This window comes from Dysidea avara, chromosome 6 (assembly GCF_963678975.1).
Source record: "Dysidea avara chromosome 6, odDysAvar1.4, whole genome shotgun sequence".
NCBI classification, from domain to species: domain Eukaryota; kingdom Metazoa; phylum Porifera; class Demospongiae; order Dictyoceratida; family Dysideidae; genus Dysidea; species Dysidea avara.
This window is the reverse complement of record NC_089277.1, coordinates 25,271,846-25,297,508: the sequence shown is the minus strand read 5'-3', so window position 1 is coordinate 25,297,508 and position 25,663 is coordinate 25,271,846. Positions and strand designations below refer to the sequence as shown.

At 38.8% G+C, this 25,663-nt stretch overlaps 1 protein-coding gene across 1 annotated transcript; it reads right to left on the bottom strand.

Moving 5' to 3' along the window:
* Positions 1–20,088: 20,088 nt before the first annotated feature.
* LOC136258226 (WSCD family member CG9164-like) lies at positions 20,089–25,364 on the bottom strand. Its single transcript, XM_066051562.1, has 3 exons — positions 25,308–25,364; positions 24,447–25,247; positions 20,089–20,542 (listed from the first exon to the last, which is right to left on the bottom strand). The coding sequence occupies exons 2-3, from the start codon at positions 25,048–25,050 to the stop codon at positions 20,190–20,192; spliced, it is 957 nt and encodes a 318-aa protein (XP_065907634.1). The 5' UTR covers positions 25,051–25,247; positions 25,308–25,364; the 3' UTR covers positions 20,089–20,189.
* Positions 25,365–25,663: the final 299 nt, after the last annotated feature.

Here is a 25,663-nt window from a genome sequence, read left to right as displayed (position 1 = left end):
AAAATTGTTTTGATATCTTTAGCATAGAGGGAGTACGGGCCTTACGATATTTGGCGGTATTTTCGAACTCCATTTATTTTTATTTAGCCATGCCCACCAGTAGATTTTATGCTTCTGCAAGAAATGCACCAGTGCTAAAGTGCAGGAACCGGTAAATAAGCACCTTGCATGTATAGAACTGTACTGTGAAGTTGATATCAAAGATATTTTCGTTGTTGCACTGCATTTTTAGCTCATACATGAAGATGCAAAAAAGTGAAAAAATGATGTAAGGAGAAGCAACCTCCTGACCATCCCTATATATGTTAGTCTAGGTGGCCCACTACAAATATCATCATAAAAAATGAGGGGCTTTCCTTTTTCTACCTTATATGGGCACATAAAGATGCAAAATTTTGCTACTTTATGCACCCATATAAGGTAAATAAAGCAATGCCCTTTAAATTTTATGGTTGTATTTGTGGTGGGCCATCTAGACTAACATATAGGGATGGTCAGGAGGTTGGTTCTCCTTACTTTATTTTTTCACTTTTTTGCATCTCCTTCATGTATGAGCTAAAAATTTATTTATTTGTAATGTACAGGACTCAGAATTGAGTATATATGGTACATGTAAACATGCAAATGATTAGTTAAATAAGTAATTTTCTAAAAGTGCTTTGAGTTTGTCCAAATCTGGTGATGTAACAATATGTTCTGGGAGGGTGTTCCAAAGTCGGACGGTGGAGGGAAAAAAGGAGTGTAGGTACGTGTTAGTTCTTGCTGCCAGGTGTATGAATCTCACACTGTGACCGCGTGTGGTTGTAGATGATTGGATAAGATGGTTTTGTGGTACTGATATAAAATTATTGATAATTTTATAAAACATAATTATGTAACTTGGTTTGATTTCTTCTGAGCTCTAAAGTTGGCCAGTTCAGATGGTTTAGCATTAATGTTACACTAGCTGTTCGGTTGAAGTTGTACATGTTATGCACAAACCTCGCTGAGCAACGTTGGACCATTTCAATTCTATTTATATCTCCAACTATAGATGTGGAGACCAGACAGTTGAAGCATACTCAAGTGTAGGGCGGATGTAAGTAGTGTAGCAAGCTGACTTGACAGACGGTTAGCACTGATTTAATTAAGTTTCTTTGCAAGAAGGCTCTAGTTGAATTGGCTTTGTTGGTCATCTTGTTAATGTGTTAAGACCATGAGAGATTGTTTGTAATAGTAACACCAAGGTATTTTGCACTGTTGCTTTGTTTAATAACTGAGTCACAGATTGAATATCTTGATGGTAGCGGATGTGTCTTACGGGTGATAGTTAAATGTATACATTTGGAAGGATTAAAACTCATTAGCCATTTCTTTGCCCTTTCAGATAAGATGTCCAAGTCTCTTTGTAACATTGCTATGTCTTCAGTTGTGTATGTACTAAAGTGTCATCTGCATGCATACAGCTTAACATGCATTGCAACAACGAAAATATCCTTGATATCAAGTTCACAGTACAGTTCTATACATGCAAGGTGCTTATTTACTGGTTCATGTACTTTAGCACTGGTGCATTTATTGCAGAAGCATAAAATCTACTGGTGGGCATGGCTAAATAAAAATAAATGGCGTTCGAAAATATATCGCCAAATATCGTAAGGCCCGTACTCAATCGAGCTCTATGCTAAAGATATCGAAACCATTTTCTGGTCATTGGTAGCTAATGAACACAGGTATATATATTATCTAATCAAAAACAGCCAAGCTGTAAAAAAGGAGTGTGGCCCTTGAAAAGGCTATGGTGAAAAAAGATGTGAAATCCAAGGTGGCGGCCAAGAAATGGCTGTGATGGTAGGTTAATGGTAAAAATTTTAATAACAACAATTCAGGTGAATTTGGTGCCGCTTGGTCAATTGGCACAAAATTCACCTGAATTGTTGTTATTAAAATTTTACCATTAACCTACCATCACAGCCATTTCTTGGCCGCCACCTTGGATTTCACATCTTTTTTCACCATAGCCTTTTCAAGGGCCGCACTCCTTTTTTTACAGCTTGGCTGTTTTTGATTAGATTTCACTTCTTTTTGTATTTGTATACCCAAAAGCTGGCCTATGGCCAGCTTCGGGACTTTTTAACCTATTTTTTTCTTTACCACAGGAAAAAGATGAAGCAGATTTTATAAATACTTTAACTCATTCTGATTTTATCAGTAAATGTACAAATTATAGCATATATTTATTACATGTCAATTAATCCCCACAAGATAATTTGCAGCTGATCTCTCTACTGGGTGACTTGAAATGTAGCTGAACTCTCTACAGGGTGATTTGCTTGTACGTGGATGAACTCTTTACAGGATTCTCTCTACAGGGTGACTTGACTCTAGCTGAACTCTCTGCAGGGTTATCTGTTTGTAGTTGAATTCTCTACAGGGTGATTTGTCAGCTGAACTCTCTACAAGGTAAAATCTTCTAGCTGATCTGTCTACAGGGTGACTTGTTTCTAACTGGTCTCTCTACAGGGCGATTTGTTTGTAGCTGAATTCTCTACAGGGTGATTTGTTTGCAGCTGAACTCTCTACATGGTGGTTGCTTTGTAGCTGAACTTTCAAAAAGGCGACTTCTTCTAGCTGAACTCTCTACAAGGTGATCTTTTCGTAGCTGAACTCTCTACAGGATGATTTGTTTGCAGCTGAACTCTCTACATGGTGGTTTCTTTGTAACTGAACTCTCTACAGGGTGATTTGTTTGTAGCTGAACTCTCTACAGGGTGGTCTGTTCGTAGTCTCGCGTGCCAGACGGTTTGTGTGGGGGGCGGAAAATAAACCGTCTGGTCACTGTTGCACACTTTCCGTGAACTCACTGGAATACAATTAGATTACATCACGGCATTGTTTTACGCCAAGGATGATGCAATAATCGTTCCAATCACCTCTTTGAGCAGACTAAGACAATAATTGTACTGGTAATGTCCTGGTGACGTATTCGAAACATTGCTGAACGTCTTCCTCGACAATTCTGTCGTTTCACAAATCCGTAGCGAACCACGATCGTTCTTATACGAACACTTTTAAGAGCCCTGTACTAGGGAAACAAAGATCCTAAGCCCATGGCGTTGTTAAACTTTCGAAAAAGTGATCTGTAGCCGAGATTCAGTTCTTTATTACACTAAGAATTTGAATTATTAGTGGTTGTTTCGTCACAGAGTGCGCGAAGCGATCTGATTGGCTCTGCCAACATTCCGGCAGTGGTCCCGGAATGTGTGCAACAGTGACCAGACGGTTTATTTGCCGCCCCCACACAAACCGTCTGGCACGCGAGACTAGTCTGTTCGTAGCTGAACTCCCTACAAGGTAACTTCTTCTAGCTGATCTTTTTACAGGGCAATTTGTTTGTAGCTGAGTTCTCTTCAGGGTGATTTGTTTGCAGCTGAACTCTCTACATGGTAGTTTCTTTGTAGCTGAACTCTCTACAATGTGACTTCTTCTAGCTGAACTCTCTACAGGGTGACTTGTTTCTAGCTGATCTCTCTACAGGGTGACTTGTTTCTAGCTGAACTCTCTACATGGTGGTTTCTTTATAGCTGAACTCTCTACAAGGTGACTTCTTCTAGCTGATCTCTCTACAGGGTGATTTGTTTGTAGCTAAACTCTCTACAGGTGATTTGCTTGTAGCTGAACTCTCTACAATGTGACTTCTTCTAGCTGAACTCTCTACAAGGTGACTTGTTTCTAGCTGATCTCTCTACAGGGTGACTTGTTTCTAGCTGAACTCTCTACAGGTGATTTGTTTGCAGCTGAACTCTCTACAGGGTGATTTGTTTGTAGTTGAACTCCCTACAAGGTAACTTCTTCTAGCTGATCTTTCTACAGGGCGATTTGTTTGTAGCTGAGTTCTCTACAGGGTGTTTCTTTGCAGCTGAACTCTCTACGTGGTAGTTTCTTTGTAGCTGAACTCTCTACAATGTGACTTCTTCTAGCTGAACTCTCTACTGGGTGACTTGTTTCTAGCTGATCTCTCTACAGGGTGACTTGTTTCTAGCTGAACTCAGGGTGACTTGTTTCTAGCTGATCTCTCTACAGGGTGACTTGTTTCTAGCTGAACTCTATACAGGTGATTTGTTTGCAGCTGAACTCTCTACATGGTGGTTTCTTTGTAGCTGAACTCTCTACAAGGTAACTTCTTCTAGCTGATCTTTCTACAGGGTGATTTGTTTGTAGCTGAATTCTCTACAAGGTGATTTATTTGCAGCTGAACTCTCTACAAGGTGACTTCTTCTAGCTGAACTCTCTACAGAGTGATTGATTTTTTTTGCAGCTGAACTCTACATGGTGGTTTCTTTGTAACTGAACTCTCTACAGGGTGATTTGTTTGTAGCTGAACTCTCTACAGGGTGATCTGTTCGTAGCTGAACTCCCTACAAGGTAACTTCTTCTAGCTGATCTCTCTACAGGGAATATTTGTGTGTAGCTGAGTTCTCTACAGGGTGTTTGTTTGCAGCTGAACTCTCTACATGGTAGTTTCTTTGTATCTGAGCTCTCTCCGATGTGACTTCTTCTAGCTGAACTCTCTACAGGGTGACTTGTTTCTAGCTGATCTCTCTACAGGGTGACTTGTTTCTAGCTGAACTCTCTACAGATGATTTGTTTGCAGCTGAACTCTCTACATGGTGGTTTCTTTGTAGCTGAACTCTCTACAAGGTAACTTCTTCTAGCTGATCTTTCTCCAGGGTGATTTGTTTGTAGTTGAATTCTCTACAAGGTGATTTATTTGCAGCTGAACTCTCTACAAGGTGACTTCTTCTAGCTGAACTCTCTACAGAGTGATTGATTTTTTTGCAGCTAAACTCTCTACATGGTGATTTGTTTGTAGCTGAACTCTCTACAAGGTGATCTGTTCGTAGCTGAACACCCTACAAGGTAACTCTTCTAGCTGATCTTTCTACAGGGAATATTTGTTTGTAGCTGAATTCTCTACAAGGTGATTTATTTGCAGCTGAACTCTCTACAAGGTGACTTCTTCTAGCTGAACTCTCTACAGAGTGATTGATTTTTTTGCAGCTGAACTCTCTACATGGTTATTTGTTTGTAGCTGAACTCTCTACAAGGTGATCTGTTCGTAGCTGAACACCCTACAAGGTAACTCTTCTAGCTGATCTTTCTACAGGGAATATTTGTTTGTAGCTGAGTTCTCTACACGGTGATTTGTTTGCAGTTGAACTCTCTACATGGTAGTTTCTTTGTAGCTTAACTCTCTACAATGTGACTTCTTCTAGCTGATCTCTCTACAAGATGACTTTTTTCTAACTGAACTCTCTACAGTGTGATTTGTTTGTAGCTGAACTCTCTACAGGGTGATTTGTTTGTAGCTGAACTCTCTACACGGTGATCTGTTCGTAGCTGAACCCCCTACAAGGTAACTTCTTCTAGCTGATCTCTCTACAAGATGACTTGTTTTTAACTGAATTCTCTACAGTGTGATCTGTTCATAGCGGAACTTTCTACTCAGTGATTTGTTTGCAGCTAAACTCTTTGCATGATTGTTTCTTTGTAACTGAACTCTCTACAAGGTAACTTCTTCTAGCTGATCTCTCTACAGGGTAATTTGTTTGTAGCTGAATTCTCTACAGGGTGATTTATTTGAGCTGAACTCTCTACATGATGGCTTCTTTGTAGCTGAACCCTCTATAAGGTACCTTCTTCTAGCTGATCTGACTACAGGGTGACTTGTTTGTAGCTGAATTCCCTACAGAATAACTTGCAATGTAATATAATTGAGTAAATTATACATGCAGCTGAATGCTTTATTAGGGTGACTGTTCTATTAGAGTATCTCGATCTCGCATTTGTTACACGTAGTTGTCTTTCGAATCATAACTCAGTGGTTTGTAATCCGATTCTTCTGTACTACTGCAAGGACTTTCTATGATAATTATTCCAGCTACACACTGATTTTCAGCTCGTTGCTCTAAGCGGTTTGCCTGGTAGACACGAAAACTAATAGTTTTTTTATTCATAAAAATCGATCGCGTAATTTTGACACAGATCGGATTTTGTGTCATATCTCCATGGTCTTTATCCCGATTCCTTTCAAACCACAAAAAGGCACTCCTACGATGGTTGCTCCATCTACATATCAATTTTCAACTGATTCTTCAAAGGAGTTTACCCTGTAGGCGTGACAGACCTTCGACCTTATTTTACGCAAATGATCGGTCATAACTCCGTGAATGTTCATCGCATTCCTACCAAAGTTGGTACAGAGATCCGCTTTAATGAGCCCTTTAAGTGTGCCAAATTTCAGCCCGATCCGAACACGCATTCGTGTTTTATGGCGGATTTTGCGAAGTGTGCGAAATGAAGAAGTAGAAGAAGAAGAAAACAACGAGAAATTAAAACGAAATTTTGTTCGCTCGTATCTCGGCAATGGCTGGAGCGATTTTCTTCAAATTTGGTGTGTAGACTCCCCTAGCTGGCCGGCACGTCTGTAGCAAATGTGGTTCCAATCGGATAAGGGATCACAGAGCTACATAGGTGTGAAAATTGCGTTTTCTTTCTTCCTGTTAACATACTCACGGGTGGCACGCCGGCTTCTTGGGCCGCACGACACACTACTGTGCGTCTTGATATGGAAAAAAAAATTGGGCATTGTTTTCTGGTAGTAAAACGCAATGTTAGTAAATGAATGGTTTTGTTGAACTCTGTTTCATGTTCCCACTCCCTGCAGTTTGATCAGTAGTCTGCAGGGCTTTCTTCTTAAGGCCCCTGTCCGGGGGTTTTGCTGTGTGTATGCTGGCGGTCCATGCGGTGTTTTTGTAGGTCTGTGTAGGCTCTGTAGGTTTAGCTGCTTTTACTTTTTTCTGCTTTTTGTCATTTATAAATTAAATTAGGTTTAACTTCTAGCTAGAGATCGGGGAGGATGTGAGTGCCATTAGGGCCGGTATAAAAAAAAATATTTAAAATAATTATATATATTTTTTAAAAAGTTTTGTTCGAACCTGGAATTTATCGGACCTTGCATACTATTAGCTGCAGCTCTCACGCTATTAATCCTGCATACCTGATTATTGGAGGATAATTGCTGCTTAGTGTAGGCTACGTTGTGGTATAATAACCTAAGCTGTTGGATTTCTATGAAGTGAGTGGCAGCTGATCGAAAACCATAGTGCGCGATAATTGATAGTACGTCCATCCAAAGTCTGCTTTTACAACTCTTTTTGTATTAACCAAGTAGATATCAGTGGCGGATCTAGGATTTTTAAAGGGGGTTTCTGAAAGCTAGTACAGCTGAATAAGGCATCTGGTGACATTTCTCTGGAAAATTTGGAAATTTTAGAAGCTCTGAGATCGGATTTTAGGCGATTTTTAGTTACCAATTACAATAAATCCAATGCTTTACATTGTAAATACTGTAGCTAACTATAGGGCACATATAGTGACTACAAGCTGTAGCTTTGATTGCTCTATTAGAGTAGTTACATGACTGCTCTATTAGAGTATCTCGATCGTTTTTAATGCAGTGGGAGATGAAAAGTGAAGTGTTGCTGAGAGGATATAATAGCTATAAATGGTGTTAGTAAAGTGCAACTGCATGCATTCTACTGAAATACAGTGGTATATATAGTTGTTTGCTATGACAAATTGTCAGTACAACAATGTTTATGTATTTAGACAGCCACTGAGCAAAATTTAAAAGGGGTTTCTGTCGAAACCCCAGAAACCCAAGCTCCATCTCTTGATTTATTTAACAATTATATGGCTACCAGTGCAAGACACTGGTAGACCTTCAATTCTGTAATTTAATTGTTATAAGCTCTTAAATTTTGTTTAATTTTGTTTATTGATCTGTACAGTTCTGTAAAGTATTAATAATAATAATAATAATAATAATAATAATAATAATAAATTTGTAAATAAGTAGCTAACTACATATGTACGAATATACTCATGATTGAGTTTGTATATATATATATATATATATATATATATATTTATATAACCCATCTAGATCCGCCGGATGGCCAACAATATTATTGATGCCGTAAACTCACGCGATCGAACACGTGATCTTTAAAAATAAACAAAAACATTTCATTTACAAATTTTATGTGTCGGTCGGGTCCAAGAAACAAGTAATTTAGTTGAAGTGGCCTTAACTAGTTTTGTGTGCAAAAAAAGAAAATTAAGAACTAACCTACAGAGCCTACAAAACACTGCATGAACTGCCAGCCAACACACAATCAACCCCTAACAGTGACTTTAACCAGAAAGCCCTGCATCTATTGAGCACACTGCAGGGAGTGGGAAAATGAAGCACTCCCACAAAGGAGTACCAGGCAGCAAACTGAAAAATATGGAAACATGTCCAAGCAAGCCAAACAGAGAATTGCTCCAACAAATTAATGACGATAAACTAGGCCATGAGAGATGCTACTCCTGGTGGTTGTAATTGTGACTAATGTTGTAAGTCATAATTTATATACAAGTGGAATTTTCTGCTGACTGACTCTGTCTTACTATATAACTAATGCAAATGAAAGCTAGGGCTACAAGCTTGATTTGTGCAGTTCACTACTTAGGCCCCTATTTGGTGATTATTAGTTTCTCATCCACCGCCCGCATCCTTCTTAAGCTACCGCATGGTAAGCCATTATTTACTCTGCGCATGCTCAGAAGAACACGTGATACCAAACTGTTATAATTTTTGTTGATGAACGCTACAATGCGCTATATATCACCAGGAGAACTGTTTTTTTCCTTAGCAAATTGCTGCAGTGCCAGTTGCAATCGTGCTCTATCGACTTCATCAAAGCAGGCTTTCAGTTGACTGTCGAAAAACAGTTGGCGATCACGAAAAGTAGTGAAGGAAATGTTTGTAGTAAGAAAAAAGACAATTTGGACAAGGTCTGTACATCAGTGTGTTAATATTATCTAATCAAAAACAGCCAAGCTGTAAAAAAAAGGTGCGGCCCCCAAAAAGGCCATGGTGAAAAAAGATGTGAAATCCAAGGTGGCGGCCAAGAAATGGCTGTGATGGTAGGTTAATGGTTACATTTTAATAACAACAATTCAGGTGAATTTGGTGCCAAGACCAAGCGACACAAAATTCACCTGAATTGCCGTTATTAAAATGTAACCATTAACCTACCATCACAGCCATTTCTTGGCTGCCACCTTGGATTTCACATCTTTTTTCACCATGGCCTTTTTGGGGGCCGCACCTTTTTTTTACAGCTTGGCTGTTTTGATTAGATATCACTTCTTTTTGTATTTGTATACTGCAAAGCCGGCCTATGGCTGGCTTTGGGGCTTTTTAACCCATGTGTTTTTTTCTTTACTACAGGAAGAAGAAAAGAACTTAAAGAAGAATTTTAGTACTTCAATTATTTTTGATTTTATTAGTAATTATACAAATTATATACATATATTTATTACATGCCCATTATTCCCCACAGGGTATTTTTTTGCAGCTGATCTCTCTACTAGGTGACTTGAAATGTAGCTGAACTATATACAGGATGGTTTCTTTGTAGCTGAACTCTCTACAAGGTAACCTCTTCTAGCTGGTCTCTCTACAGGGTATTTTGTTTCTAGCTGAACTCTCTACAGGTGATTTGTTTGCAGCTAAACTCTCTACATGGTGGTGTCTTTGTAGCCGAACTCTCTACATGATGGTTTCTTTGTAGCTGAACTCTCTATAAGGTGACTTCATCTAGCTGAACTCTCTACAGGGTGATTTTTTGTAGCTGAACTCTCTGTAGGGTGATTTGTTTGCAGCTGAACTCTCTACATGATGGTTTCTTTGTAGCTGAACTCTCTATAAGGTGACTTCATCTAGCTGAACTCTCTACAGGGTGATTTTTTGTAGCTGAACTCTCTGTAGGGTGATTTGTTTGCAGCTGAACTCTCTACATGATGGTTTCTTTGTAGCTGAACTCTCTACAAGGTGACTTCGTCCAGCTGATCTCTCTACGGGGTGATTTGTTTCTAGCTGAACTCTCTACAGGTGATTTGTTTGCAGCTAAACTCTCTACTAGGTGGTTTCTTTGTAGCTGAACTCTCTACAAGGTAACTTCTTCTCTACAGGGTGATTTGTTGTAGTTGAATTCTCTACAAGGTGGTTTGTATGAGGCTGAACTCTCTACATGGCGGTTTCTTTGTAGCTGAACTCTCTACAGAGTGATTTGTTTACAGCTGAACTCTCTACATGATGGTTTCTTTGTAACTGAACACTCTACAAGGTGACTTCTTCTAGCTGATCTTTCTACAGGGTGAATTGTTGAAGCTGAACTATCTACAAGGTAACTTGTTCTAGCTGATCTCTATACAGGGTAATTTGTTTGTAGTTGAATTCTGTACAGGTGGTTTCTTTGTAGCTGAACTCTGTACATGATGGTTTCTTTGTAGCTGAACTCTTTACAAGGTGACTTCTTCTAGCTGAACTCTCTACGGGGTAATTTCTTTGTAGCTGAACTCTCAATATGATGGTTTCTTTGTAACTGAACTCTCTACAAGGTAACTTCTTCTAGCTGATCTTTCTACTGGGTGATTTGTTTGCAGCTGAACTCTCTACATGGTGGTTTCTTTGTTGCTGAACTCTCTACAAGGTGAATTCTTCTACCTGATCTCTCTACAGGGTGATTTGTTTGTAACTGAACTCTGTACAAGTGCGTTTTTGTGGGTGATCTCACTGCAGGTTGATTTGTTTGTAGCTGAACTCACTAAAGGGCGATTTTGCTTGTAGCTGAACTCCTTGCATTGTATCTAGTTTCTAGCTGATCTCTCTACAGGGTGATTTGTTTGTAGCTGATCTCTCTACAAGTTGATTTGTGTGTAGCTGATCTCTCTGCAGGTTGATTAATTTGCAGCCGATCTCTCTACAAGGTAATTTGTTTGTAGCTGAACTGTCTGTAAAGTGATTTATTTGTAGCTGATCTCTCTGCAGGTTGATTTGTTTTAGCTGAACTCTTTACAGGGTGATTTACTTGTAGCTGAACTCCTTACATTGTGTCTAGTTTCTAGCTGATCTTTCTACAGGGTGATTTGTTTGTAGCTGATCTCTCTACAAGTTGATTTGTGTGTAGCTGATCTTTCTACTGGTTGATTTGTTTGTAGCCGATCTCTCTACAGGGTAATTTGTTTGTAGCTGAACTCTGTACAAGGTGCTTTTATGTAGGTGATCTCACTGCAGGTTGATTTGTTTGTAGCTGAACTCACTAAAGGGTGATTTGCTTGTAGCTGAACTCCTTACATTGTGTCTAGTTTCTAGCTGATCTCTCTACAGGGTGATTTGTTTGTAGCTGAACTCTCTATAAGGTGATTTGTTTGCAGCTGAACTCTCTACATGGTGGTTTCTTTGTTGCTGAACTCTCTACAGGGTGTTTTGCTTGTAGCTACTCTCTACAGGGTGATTTGTTTCTAGCTTATCTCTCTACAGGTTGATTTGTGTGTAACTGATCTCTCTACAAGCTGATTTGTTTGTAGCTGAATTCTCTGCAAAGTGTTTTGTTTGTAGCTGACCTCTCTTCAGGGTGATTTGTTTCTAGCTGATATCTCTACAGGGTGATTTTATGTAGCTGACCTCTCTTCAGGGTGATTTGTTTCTAGCTGATTGCTCCACAGGTTGGTTTGTTTGTAGCTGAACTCTCTACACGGTGATTTGCTTGTAGCTGAACTCCTTACATTGTGTCTAGTTTCTAGCTGATCTCTCTACACGGTGATTTGCTTGTAGCTGAACTCCTTACATTGTGTCTAGTTTCTAGCTGATCTCTCTACAAGTTGAATTGTGTGTAGTTAATCTCTCTGCAGGTTGATTTGTTTGTAGCCGATCTCTCTACAAGGTAATTTATTCGTAGCTGAACTGTCTAAAAGGTGATTTGTTTGTAGCTGATCTCTCTGCAGGTTGATTTGTTTTAGCTGAACTCTCTACAGGGTGATTTATTTGTAGCTGAACTCCTTACATTGTGTGTAGTTTCTAGCTGATCTCTCTACAGGGTGATTTGTTTGTAGTTGATCTCTCTATAAGTTGACTTGTGTGTAGCTGATCTCTCTGCAGGTTGATTTGTTTGTAGCCGATCTCTCTATAGGGTAATTTGTTTGTAGCTGAACTCTCTATAAGGTGATTTGTTTGTAGTTGATCTCTCTGCAGGTTGATTTGTTTTAGCTGAACTCTCTACAGGCTGATTTGTTTGTAGCCGATCTCTCTATAGGGTAATTTGTTTGTAGCTGAACTCTCTACATGGTGGTTTCTTTGTTGCTGAACTCTCTACAGGGTGTTTTGCTTGTAGCTGATCTCTCTACAGGGCAATTTGTTTGTAGCTGATCTCTCTACAGGGTGATTTTTTGTAGCTGACCTCTCTTCAGGGTGATTTGTTTCTAGCTGATCTCTCTACAGGGTTATTTTTTGTAGCTGACCTCTCTTCAGGGTGATTTGTTTCTAGCTGATTGCTCTACAGGTTGATTTGTTTGTAGATCAACTCTCTACAGGGTAATTTACTTGTAGCTGAACTCCTTACTTTGTGTCTAGTTTGTAGCTGATCTCTCTACAGGGTGATTTGTTTGTAGCTGAACTCCTTACATTGTGTGTAGTTTCTAGCTGATCTCTCTACAGGGTGATTTGTGTGTAGCTGATCTCTCTGCAGGTTGATTTGTTAGTAGCCGATCTATCTACAGGTAATCTGTTTGTAGCTGAACTCTCTATAAGGTGATTTGTTTGTAGCTGATCTCTCTGCAGGTTGATTTGTTTTAGCTGAACTCTCTACAGGGTGATTGCTTGTAGCTGAACTCCTTACATTGTGTCTAGTTTCTAGCTGATGTCTCTACAGGGTGATTTTTTGTAGCTGAACTCTCTTCAGGGTGATTTGTTTCTAGCTGATCTCTCTACAGGTAGATTTGTGTTGATTTGTTCATTGCTGATCGCTCTAAAGGTTGATTTGTTTCAGCTGAACACCCTGCAAAGTGTTTTGTTTGTAGCTGATCACCCTAAAGGGTAATTTGTTTGTAGCTGAACTCTCTCCACAGTGACTTGTGTGTAGCTGAATTCTGTGTAACTGAATTCTCTAGAGAGTGACTTAATTGTAGCTGAATTCTCTACACAGTGCATGACTTGTTTATAGCTGAACTTTCTTCAGTGTGACTTGTAATGTTCTGAATCTCTATAGTGATATATTTGCTTAACTCTCCACATGGTGACTGTCTTCTTGCTGAACTGTCTATAAGATTAACTGTTTGCAGCTGAACTCCCTACAGAATAACTTGTGATGTAATAAAATTCTATAATGGAGTAAATAAATTAGCCGAATGCTCTATTAGGGTGACTGTTCTATTAGAGTATCTCGATCTCGCATTTGCTACACGGAGTTGGCTTTCGAATCATAACTCAGTGGTTTGTAATCCGATTCTTCTGTTCTACTGCAAGGACTTTCTATGAAGATTATTCCAGCTATACACCGATTTTCAGCTCATTGCTCTAAGCGGTTTGCCTAGTAGGCGTGAAAACTAATACTTTTTTTATTACTAAAAATCGATCGCGTAATTGTGACACAGGTTGGGTTTTGTGTCATATCTCCGTGGTCTTTATCTCGATTCCTTTCAAACCACTAAAAGGCACTCCTACGATGGTTACTCCATCTACATAGCAATTTTCAACTCATTCCATGAAGCGGTTTATCCTGTAGGCGTGACAACAAATCGATCTTGTTTTACGCGAATAATCGGTCATAACTCCTGAACCATTCATCGGATTTGTACCAAATTTGATGCTAGGATTCGCCTTTGGACTCCCTTTCTGTGTGCCAAATTTCAAGGCGATCGGAGTACGCGTTTGCTTGTTATAGCAATTTTTGCAAGTGTGCGAAAAGACGAAGAAGAAAAAAAACGAAGAAAAAAAACACGAAACTTTGGCAGCTCGTATCTCGGAAATGGCTGGAGCGATTTCCTTCAAATTTGGAATGTAGACTCCCTTGGCTGGCGGGCAACTGTGTAGCAAATTTGGTTCCAATCAGATAAGTGATCACCGAGATACAAAGGTGTGAAAATGACGTTTTCGTTCTTCCTGTCAATATACTCACGGTGTGGCGCGCCGGCTTCTTGGGCCGCACGACACACTATCGTGTGTCTTGATAAAATAATGGTATAATGGTAATACCCTCTCGCCCGCATCATAATAATTAGAAAGGCTGGCTGAGAAACTAATAATCACCGAATAGGGGCCTTAACATCGACCATTTCAGCTCAACAGGTGCCTTTTGGCATAGCTGTACCAAAGCATACACAGTACATGCTTCATTCTTTTAAAATTTGGAAATTCAATAATAATATAGACATGTACACCTGCAATTGCTGATTGGTACTGAGGTGCAACAAAATCTGTCTCCGGCATGCAAGCATCCACCAACCTGTGACAAGTTCCATGCCAGCATGCAAGCATAAACATGCATGTGAGCTACATAGAGAGAGAGACCAGTAAAAATGCACTGAGATCCAATGAACTGTGATGGCAACACAGACACCGATAATGTGGCTTTATAGAGCACTCATAAAAATTATTTATGGTGCTTCATTTTGTTACATATATATATATATATATATATATGCATGCATATGTTGGAAAGGCTAATGTTAGCAACTAGCTAGCCACCTAGCTACAATGCAACTGACAATTGTAGATGACTAAAGTCTACAAATAAAAAAAAGAGATGTTGCTGCACTATAAAGATATAAATTTTCTGCATTACAACATTTTACTCATGTCACGTACTTGTATATAAGCATATTATAAGCATTACAAAAATATTGAACAATCTGCTAGAGATTGGCTGGAACCTATATATTCTAACTAGCTACTATATATATACTTTCCTAGCTACCTGTCTTTTACAGTGGAACCTCTCTTATCTGAGCAGTCTGGTACATAGTACCATCTGTATCTCAGAAATGTACGTAACTAAGAAATTCATGCTATTATATGCTATATTATAACTTAAATAAAAGTAATGTTGTTATCAGTTAGTGCTATATATGCAGTTTAGTGGGCTGAGGGGGGAGTCATGATCACTACATAGCACTCATGGTCACTCCCTTGGGCTGTATAAATGCAGACTCCCTCTATCTAACTCAAAGTTTATCATGGTCAATATAAACTACAAGGATAATAGAGGTTCAGATAAGGGAGCTCGATGTTCCACTGTATAATTTAATACATGCTTAAAATGTAGGACTGAGTCAAACATGCTCAGAATTTAGCCCAAAACGCCTTCAGGAATTCCCCAAATTTTCACCTATTATGCTCTTCAATGTTCCCATTATGCTTGCATTATGTTCCTAGGTTAGCAACATTTCTTACAATTATCTTGGAACATTAATATTCTAATCAGTAAAATGCTCTTTTAGAGTATTTCACCACAAAGTGGCTGTACTATTAGAGAGTATAATATATCTATTTATTGCGTTTGGGTACTCTATTGCAGCACAGATAATAGACACCCCTTGTCTATTATCTATGATTGTAATTTCCACTGAATGCTCTATTAAGGAGTATCGATCTATATCCACTCCATCTAATATGCTTTATGCATTAGTATCTAGTATAGTATAGTATCTCATCTAGTATAGCATATTTGACACAAGCTTAGCCTACTAAAATGCAAATCTTTACATTAATGTGCCATTAGCAGAATTGTATATACTTTGCACCAAGGTCAATATCAAGACACACGGTAGTGTGTCGTGCGGCCCAAGAAGTCGGCGCACCACACAGTGAGTATATTAACAGGAAGAAAGAAAACGCAATTTTCACACCTATGTAGCTCTGTGATCCCTTATCCGATTGGAACCAAATTTTCTAGAGACGTGCCGCCCAGTTAGGGGAATCTACATACCACATTTGAAAAAAATCGCTCTAGCCATTTCCGAGATACGAGCGAACAAAATTTCGTTTTAATTTCTTCGTTTTTTTTCTTCTTCATCTTCTTCATTTCGCACACTTCGCAAAATTCGCCATAAAACACGAATTCGTGCTCGGATTGGGCTGAAATTTGGCACACTTAACGGTCTCATTAAGGCGGATCTCCGTACCAATTTTGGTAGGAATCCGATGACCATTCACGGAGTTATGACCGATTATTTGCGTATAATAAGGTCGAAGGTAAGTCACGCCTACAGGGTAAACCCCTTGGAGGAATCAGTTGAAACTTGATATGTAGATGGAGCAACCATCGTAGGAGTGTCTTTTTGAAAGGAATCGGGATAAAGACCATGGAGATATGACACAAAACCCAACCAGTGTCAAAATTACGCGATCGATTTTTATGAATAAAAAAAACTATTAGTTTTCGTGTCTACCAGGCAAACCGCTTAGACCAACGAGCTGAAAATCAGTATATAGCTGGAATAATCATCATAGAAAGTTCTTGCAGTAGTACAGAAGAATCGGATTACAAATCACTGAGTTATGATTCGAAAGGCAACTACGTGCAGCAAATGCGAGATCGAGATACTCTAACAGAACAGTCACCCTAATAAAGCATTCAGCTGCATTTATAATTTACTCAGTAATATTACATTGCAAGTTATTCTGTAGAGAATTCAGCTACAAACAAGTCACCCTGTAGTCAGATCAGCTAGAAGAAGGTACCTTATAGAGGGTTCAGCTACAAAGAAGCCATCATGTAGAGAGTTCAGCTCAAATAAATCACCCTGTAGAGAATTCAGCTACAAACAAATTACCCTGTAGAGAGATCAGCTAGAAGAAGTTACCTTGTAGAGAGTTCAGTTACAAAGAAACAATCATGCAAAGAGTTTAGCTGCAAACAAATCACTGAGTAGAAAGTTCCGCTATGAACAGATCACACTGTAGAGAGTTCAGTTAGAAACAAGTCATCCTGTAGATAGATCAGCTAGAAGAAGTCACTTTGTAGAGAGTTCAGCTACAAAGAAACCACCATGTAAGAGAGTTCAGCTGCAAACAAATCACCTGTAGAGAGTTCAGCTAGGAACAAGTCACCCTGGACAGAGATCAGCTAGAAACAAGTCATCCTGTAGAGAGTTCAGCTAGAAGAAATTACATTGTAGAAAGTTCAGCTACAAAGAAACTACCATGTAGAGAGTTCAGCTGCAAACAAATCGCCCTGTAGAGAGTTCAGCTACAAACAAATCACCCTGTAGAGGGTTCAGCTAGAAACAAGTCACCCTGTAGAGAGATCAGCTAGAAACAAGCCACCCGTAGAGAGTTTAGCTAGAAGAAGTTACATTGTAGAGAGTTCAGCTACAAAGAAACTACCATGTAGAGAGTTCAGCTACAAACAAATCGCCCTGTAGAGAATTCAGCTACAAACAAATCACCCTGTAGAAAGATCAGCTAGAAGAAGTTACCTTGTAGAGAGTTCAGCTACAAATAAGTCACCCTGTAGATAGTTCAGCTAGAAACAAGTCACTATGTAGAGAGATCGATCAGCTAGAAACAAGCCACCCGTAGAGAGTTCAGCTAGAAGAAGTCACATTGTAGAGAGTTCAGCTACAAAGAAACTACCATGTAGAGAGTTCAGCTGCAAACAAATCGCCCTGCAGAGAATTCAGCTACAAACAAATCACCCTGTAGAAAGATTAGCTAGAAGAAGTTACCTTGTAGAAAGTTCAACTACAAACAAATCACCCTGTAGAGAGTTCAGCTACAAACAAGTCACCTTGTAGAGAGTTCAGCTAGAAGAAGTTACATTGTAGAGAGTTCAGTTACAAAGAAACTACCATGTAGAGAGTTCAGCTGCAAACAAATTGCCCTGTAGAGAATTCAGCTACAAACAAATCACCCTGTAGAAAGGTCAGCTAGAAGAAGTTACCTTGTAGAGAGTTCAGCTACAAAGAAATCACCCTGTAGAGAGTTCAGCTAGAAACAAGTCACCCGTAGAGAGATCAGCTAGAAACAAGTCATCCTGTAGAGAGTTCAGCTAGAAGAAGTCACATTGTAGAGAGTTCAGCTACAAAGAAACTACCATGTAGAGAGTTCAACTTCAAACAAATTGCCCTGTAGAGAATTCAGCTACAAACAAATCACCCTGTAGAAAGATCAGCTAGAAGAAGTTACCTTGTAGAGAGTTCAGCTACAAACAAATCACCCTGTAGAGAGTTCAGCTACAAACAAGTCACCCTGTAGAGAGATCAGCTAGAAACAAGCCACCCGTAGAGAGTTCAGCTAGAAAAAGTTACATTGTAGAGAGTTCAGCAGATTAGCTGCAAACAAATCGTCCTGTAGAGAATTCAGCTACAAACAAATCACCCTGTAGAAAGATCAGCTAGAAGAAGTTACCTTGTAGAGAGTTCAACTACAAATAAATCACCCTCTAGAGAGTTCAGCTACAAACAAGTCATCCGGTAGAGAGATCAGCTAGAAGGATCACCTTGCAGAGAGGTCAACTACAAAGAAATCACCATGTAGAGAGTTCAGCTGCAAAGAAATCACCCCGTAGAAAATTCAGCCACAAACAAATTGCCCTGTAGAAAGATCATTTAGAAGAAGTTACCTTGTAGAGAGTTCAGCTACAAAGAAACCATTCTGCAAAGAACTCAGCTGCAAACAAATCATCTGTACAGAATTCAGCTACAAACAAATCACCCTGTAGAGAGATCAGATACAAGAAGTTACCTTGTAGATCGTTCAGCTACAAACAATTCACCCTGTAGAGAGAGCATTTATAGAAGAAGTCACCTTGTAGAGTGTTCAGTTACAAAGAACCACCATGGAGATTTCTGTAATCAATATATGTATTATATATGTGACCGGGCCTGCAAAAACAGGGTATGTGAGCACAAACTACACCCTGTCACACAGAAGGTAATATCTCAGTACTGGAACAGAATATTTGCATTCTGTAACTTGCATCATAAATCCAATTACATGCTTACTAAGTACTAAAAGTTTCATTGTCATAGCATAGTGGTATAAAACATTATGAGCCAAGGACGTTTGAAAAAGTAGGCAAAAATCATGTGCCCACACGCCCTGTTTTCGCAAGCCCAGTCACATATATAATTTGTACATTTACTGATAAAATATTTAAAGTACATCTTCTTCATCTTTTCTTCTTCCTGTGATAAAGAAAAAGAAGATAGGTTATAAAGTCTCAAAGCCGGCCATAGTTGGGGTATACAAATACAAAAAGAAATGAAATCTAATCCAAAACAGCCAAGCTGTAAAAAAAGTGTGCGGCCCTTAAAAAGGCTATGGTGAAAAAAGATGTGAAATCCAAGGTGGCGGCCAAGAAATGGCTGTGATGGTAGGTTAATGGTAAAAAATTTAATAACGCAATTCAGGTGAATTTTGGGCCAAGACCAAGCGGCACCAAATTCACCTGAATTTTCGTTATTAAAATTTTTATCATTAACCTACCATCACAGCCATTTCTTGGCCGCCACCTTGGATTTCACATCTTTTTTCACCGTAGCCTTTTTAAGGGCCGCACACCTTTTTTACAGCTTGGCTGTTTTGGATTAGATACCTTTATCACCATAATTTATCATGTATCTATAAGTTATAATTCCTTACCCACATTTTCACCATACCTTCCCAAATCTGTCCCTATAAGGTTCTGCCTCGTGGAGCTATACTTCAAGTGGTTGACCAGCCATAAATGTCCTGCCATGCAAGGGTACCAGGACTATGCAAAAATGAAACTTGTAATTTTAAATTAGTGGATGATTTCAATAAAATTAATGTAATTTATGGGTCATGAGATATTAGTATCCATGACAATTGACAGAGATTAATAAATCAAATATAACTTGAATTCTCAATAAACAGAAGACTAAAAATCTAGCTATGATAATTTGAAGTATTCTAAAGCTTTTAGTCCTATTGTAACACTCTTCTTTTCAGGAAGCATTTTACTATAATCGTCTCCATGACTGTTCTATTAGAATACTTTCAACACGTTATTTTGGACTATCTATAATTTTGACCTTTCCCGTTAGCTATACTGTTATTTTAACTACTTTTCTGTACCTTTGTACTGCCAAACTTTGACAACTTGGTATTCCTGCTACATGTAAAGTTAATTCCAAAAAGGAATTTTTGAACATCCAGGAACTCCCTTCATATGCTTCCGAAGTGTCCAATAATGTTGCATGAATGTACATTTATAATATTAACTGCAAGTTTGACACAAAGTAATATGCATAGAGCAATTAATTTACTGATTCAGAAATGAAACTTATATATTTTAATCTATGTCATAATTCACATCAAATTGATTTAGTATTACATTAGCTTCTCTAATTATGTCAAGTATTGATTGCTTCTGCTGTGGAGAGTAAGGATCAAAAGTCTTATCATGGTGTTGACGGTGAAAACTTTCAACATTTGAATTTATAGTGCACTCTATATCTCTGTCTGTATAAGGAACTTCTAGGAAGTCTAACATTCTTTTTACTTCCACAAATAAATTTGACTTCAAGTTTTCAAATTTTACAACTAAAATAGGGACTTCTGCTGACTGAAGACAAGTGGTAATATGACGTAACCATTCATTCTTCATCCGAATAACTTTCTCTTGCCACTTATCAGAAACTTCACCTGCAACGACACAAAGTCATTTATAACATGGTGTAGCAAACATTTACATTTAAAAACAACAATGGCCTAAAATCTATTCCATAACATATCAATCTGTACTCACAAACTAAGTAGACCGATTATTAATTCTTAACTCAGTGAAGAAAGGCCCTATGAATGTCTAGTATTCACCATCCTTTCTGGTGGTCCTTCAGCTATAAATTAATTGTGGTCCCATTTTTGTATACCGATTTGTTTTAATGCTCTGTGTAGTAGACTTAAACCATGCAAAGTAGTATTATTAACCTTTGTACACCGCCAAATATATATATATATATACCATGATCATGTGAAACTTCAAAGGCACCGCTGGTTGCATATAGGGCATATACACCACAACCCACAGGTGAGTATATATATACCCACCTGGGAAGTCACGTGACACATTACTGTGTCATGATTATGGGCTGATAGCCCAACGTGGGCGGATGAACGACGCCCACACTAGCATGATTAATCACCCAGATGACTCAGGCTAATAGCCTTTTGTCATGCTAGGCGATCAATCACCCCAGCCAGTAAGATTCTGGATTCATTTTATAACCATACCTCGCGACTTCGATGATGGGTTGCAGCAAGTAACGTTGCTCCTACATTTGTTGATATGAACGGACAAGTCCTGGGAATATACGGAGATATGTTTACTAAGTCCCACAATCAATTCGATTCTTCAGTGTGTACTGAATTGCGAGAGGAACGCTACCAGTGTGTCTACCATGCCAAACTATGGGAAATTAAGTGTAAGCATATACTTTAAGTTGGTTTGTGTGCATATGGGTTGTTAGCCAGTAATATAGTGCAGATTAATTTAGAAACATGGTATATATCAGGGGTGGATATGGGGGGGGGAGGGGGTCAAAAGGGGCTCCCCTCCCAAAAATTTTAGTATACCAAGATCGAGATACTCTAATAGAGCAGTCACTCTAATAAAGCAGTCACAGTATTAGAACAGTGTGTAGTGAGCTATTAAAGGATTTTTATGTACTTTATCAGCTATAAATGCGTGGTTGGTGAGGTGGGCAGCTATTGTCAGCTGGCTGTGACATGGTTTTTTTTGTGGTCTCACCTTATCAAACCAGAGACAATGTAGTGCTCAGTTCATTTTTGACCCCCCCCCCCCCCCCCCCCCTCCCTTTCTATAAGTCTGGATCTGCCCCTGGTATATATCATATGAACCATGGCTCAACACAGTGCATTGCACTTATGTACACCCCTCCTCCTCAGTCATTGGAAGTTTACTGTTGATAAATGCCTCGGCTTCACCTTGGCATTTATCAACAGTAAACTTCCTCTGACTTCGGAGTCAGGGTGCATATAAGTGCAATACACCTCGTAGCCATGGTTTATATATTACATATATATATTTCCATAATATAAATTATCGTGACCAAGTGCTAATATGCAATGCATCTGAAACTCTGGCTGATTCCACCATAAATGATGCAATTTAGTGTGTAATAACATACGTGTCCAATTGAAATGTGAGATATAGCCACAAACAGGTTAACAAATATGAACTATTTTTACATCAACAATGAAAACTACAAGTCTTTAGATTGGTCCTTGTTTTTAACCTTCTTGAAGATTAAACAGAACAACCTGCCAATTCATTACTATAAAACCTGAGGTTGTATATTTACAGCACTGGTATATTGTTGGTCTTGGCCTATTCTCTGATGCCTAAAGTCCTATAAAAGAGGAGAGTATATTCATTAGAATAATTTAACAGACAAGTACAAGAATTCATTGCTTTTATGCAAAATTGTTAGGCCAATAAAAGATACCAGTTGATAATCGGTAGCTTATGCTACAAGTGCATAGTTATGTGATCCAGTCTGCAAAAAGGGGTCTGATAGCCTTTCTACACTGTCAAGTTTGACTAATCATAATTCCTCATGTTTTCACCCTATCACCTTCACATTACTCCAAGCCATAGCTTTATATACTAGGGGTATACGGGGACCAAATGTCAGGATGATACCACATTCACAAGTCAAGTTACAGGTTGCCAAGTACATGCAATTGAAAAGGTTATAAGACCCCTTTTCACAGACCAGGTCACATATATCCTTCATAGTATGCCTTTTATGGATTGGAAATATTAAGAAGACTAAGTCTACTAGTATTTGTGTGTTAACAACAAAGTGATATTAATTTACGTATGTGGGCACAAACAGTTCAGTGTGGCCTGTAAGTGTACTTAGAGCTATGCTCACGTTAATGTCAAGGTTACCTGTTGCTGTCTGTAGGCATGCATACAGTACTTGGAGTCATGTAGGTTGTTGCACTCCCATTTATCAAGCATTGCTTATACAATAATGTTTGATAACTGCTCATTTATTATTTCCTTTTACTGACACTCCTTCCTATCTATCATAATAACCTTTATAATTTATGCGATAAATGCAGGATTTATGTTGTAGTACAGCTGTATAGCTAGTCTGTCACCAGGTCTTGCATTCAAAATCAAGCCCAAATTTATGCCAGTTATTAACACATGCAAATTAAACCTAGTCACTTCCGTGTTAGAGCCCATCTGGATTACTACTCGGGTCAGTAGGTAAACCAGGTCCCACTTTCAGTCTTGATATGGACCACATATGTATCAAATGCAAATTGCTCTGGTGGTGCACAAGATAAAAACTCAATTGGCTCACAGCATCATGAACTATACTACATAGCATGCAGCTTTATCTCTCAGTGTATATGTGTGAGAGTTTCAAAGTGCCGGGCTCATTTATAACTACTGGACAGACCAGCTCCACTACTGGATGATCAGATAGTTATCAAGATAACTGATTAGATAGCTATCAAGATAACTAACTTATCATCCAGTTGCAGAGAGTTTGTAATGGTGCAATAACTGCAAAATTAATGGCATTGTTTCCAATGCTAAACATGAAAAAATGATCAGGATATATACATAATGCTCCCAAGGCACATTTTGCAAGGTAGGATATATGCTTTTATTGTCACTGTCAAGCAAGACTATGTCACTGTCACAGATTTCAACCTTAGTTCACATGGTTACATGTATAGAGTCATAGCATCTCCAACTGTCACAAGGCATGAAATTTAGGTTTAAAGAACAGCAATAAAAAGGAATAGAGCAAAATAACTACTAATCTGAGCCTTTATTTAGTTAAGACTATAATATGCAGTAGCATATAGTGCATTTTATATAGGTTGGGAGGAATTCAAACACAAATTCAATGTAATGCCAAAAAAATCTCGTACCTTGTCTTTGTCATGCTGCAAAAATTGTTGCCATAGCGATGAAGTTGGAGACAAACTGGCTGCATAATACCATGATTTGTTAAAACTGACCCAATGTAACAGTGAAAGGAAAACTGGATTAATCCAGGAAGCAAGAATATAGACTTAGCGAGATATGACCACTCAAAATCTGGACCTGTAATGACCATTGCGCTCGTACATAAAACCATTAGTTCCTTTGGGAATGCATGATGTCGCTGTTGCGAATCATTACCTATGGCTACAGGTAGCAATCCCAGTAGTGGATATGATTCATGTATTCCAATAGATAGTAGTATGCAATCACAATAAGTGGGCATGGCTTCACATATTCCTACTGACAGCATAAACACATATTTTCTGAATGGTGGGCGTGGCTCCATGTGGGTGAGTATGCTACATAACCACATTTCTACCAATAAAATCAAGCTTGCTAATGTATGGGTCAGACCCAGATATTCAATAAAGAGCAGATGAGACCCAGACAAAATTCTATCCAAATCAGCTAATCCGGATGACCTGACCCAATACCAAGTCTGACATGCACACAAAATTAAAATCTAGTTAAAACATCCACTTATGCACAAGTACATAAATACATGCTACTTACTAAGGTCTGTGCTCCTGAGTTCAGCAACATGCTTTGAACTAGCATTTGTAGATGTACCATCAATATGAACAGCTTTCCTTGTAAATTCAGCCAAAATTGCATCAAAAGGACTCCTAATGACATATATTAGTTTTGTAAATTTTTTAAAAGATTCTCTATTATAATTGTGGCATTTAACTGCTACAACAAACTCTGACCGAACTCCCTCACCAACCATTCCAGCTTGAACATAGCTTTTGTCACAATATACAGATCCAGTGAATACACCTGTACTGGTCTCCAATAGTTGACGTACCCAGGAGTTACCTGATCCTGGGAAGCTGACTAATCCAACCACACCACGTTGCTTCTTGAACGACAACTCCTTACATGTTTGATATTGTTTGGTAATAATAAATCTTCCATCCACAAACTCGTGAATACCCGTATCACGAACAACGGTTTTTGCTGGGCATCCCAAGAACTCTCGCTGTAGTGAAACGCTTGAATTCAATCCTTTGATGTTGAATAATTGAGCTACCATTGTGACCTCATCATCAGAGAGATTATAATTCATGAGCGGAGGGTATTTTCCGTTTTGAATCGCTGTTATCAGTTTTGACATTGTAGGCAGCTGCTTGGGAAGCTTGCTATCAGCTTCGTATGTCGTATCAGAGAGTGATGTATGGCCACGCCTTCGAGATGCACGACCTCGTCTACGACCGTGTGATCTCGGGTGTGATCGACTCAAGTCAGTGAACTGTAAGATGGACACTTCACTTCCATGGCTTTCATCGTACGGAGCATAGCCAATGCAACACACTAACACGACAACCAGTAATACTGTTACTATTATTTTGCAGCGATATTTATTAGACATACCAATCAAACTACAGTTAAAGAATCTATCTACTAAGGCGTCTATCCGGTACGTCAGAACAATGGTTGCGGTTAGATACCTGACCACTCTTTCGCGCAGGTGCTTGTAATAAGCGCCGGCGCAAAAAAGCCCTTTAGCACTCCTTACCGGCTATAGATATAGCAGATTTTGTGACTTTTTGATTCCTTTCAGCAACAAAGAATTCTATAGCAATAAGGCCTGGCAAAGTTTCTCATAGCTATTTATTATTTTTTAGGCAGGTTTAATATATCACTATCAGACATGCAAGCCAGCGTTGAAACCGGATCGGGTCAACCGGGTCATCCAGGTCTGACCCGGTTTACAAATTATCCGGGTC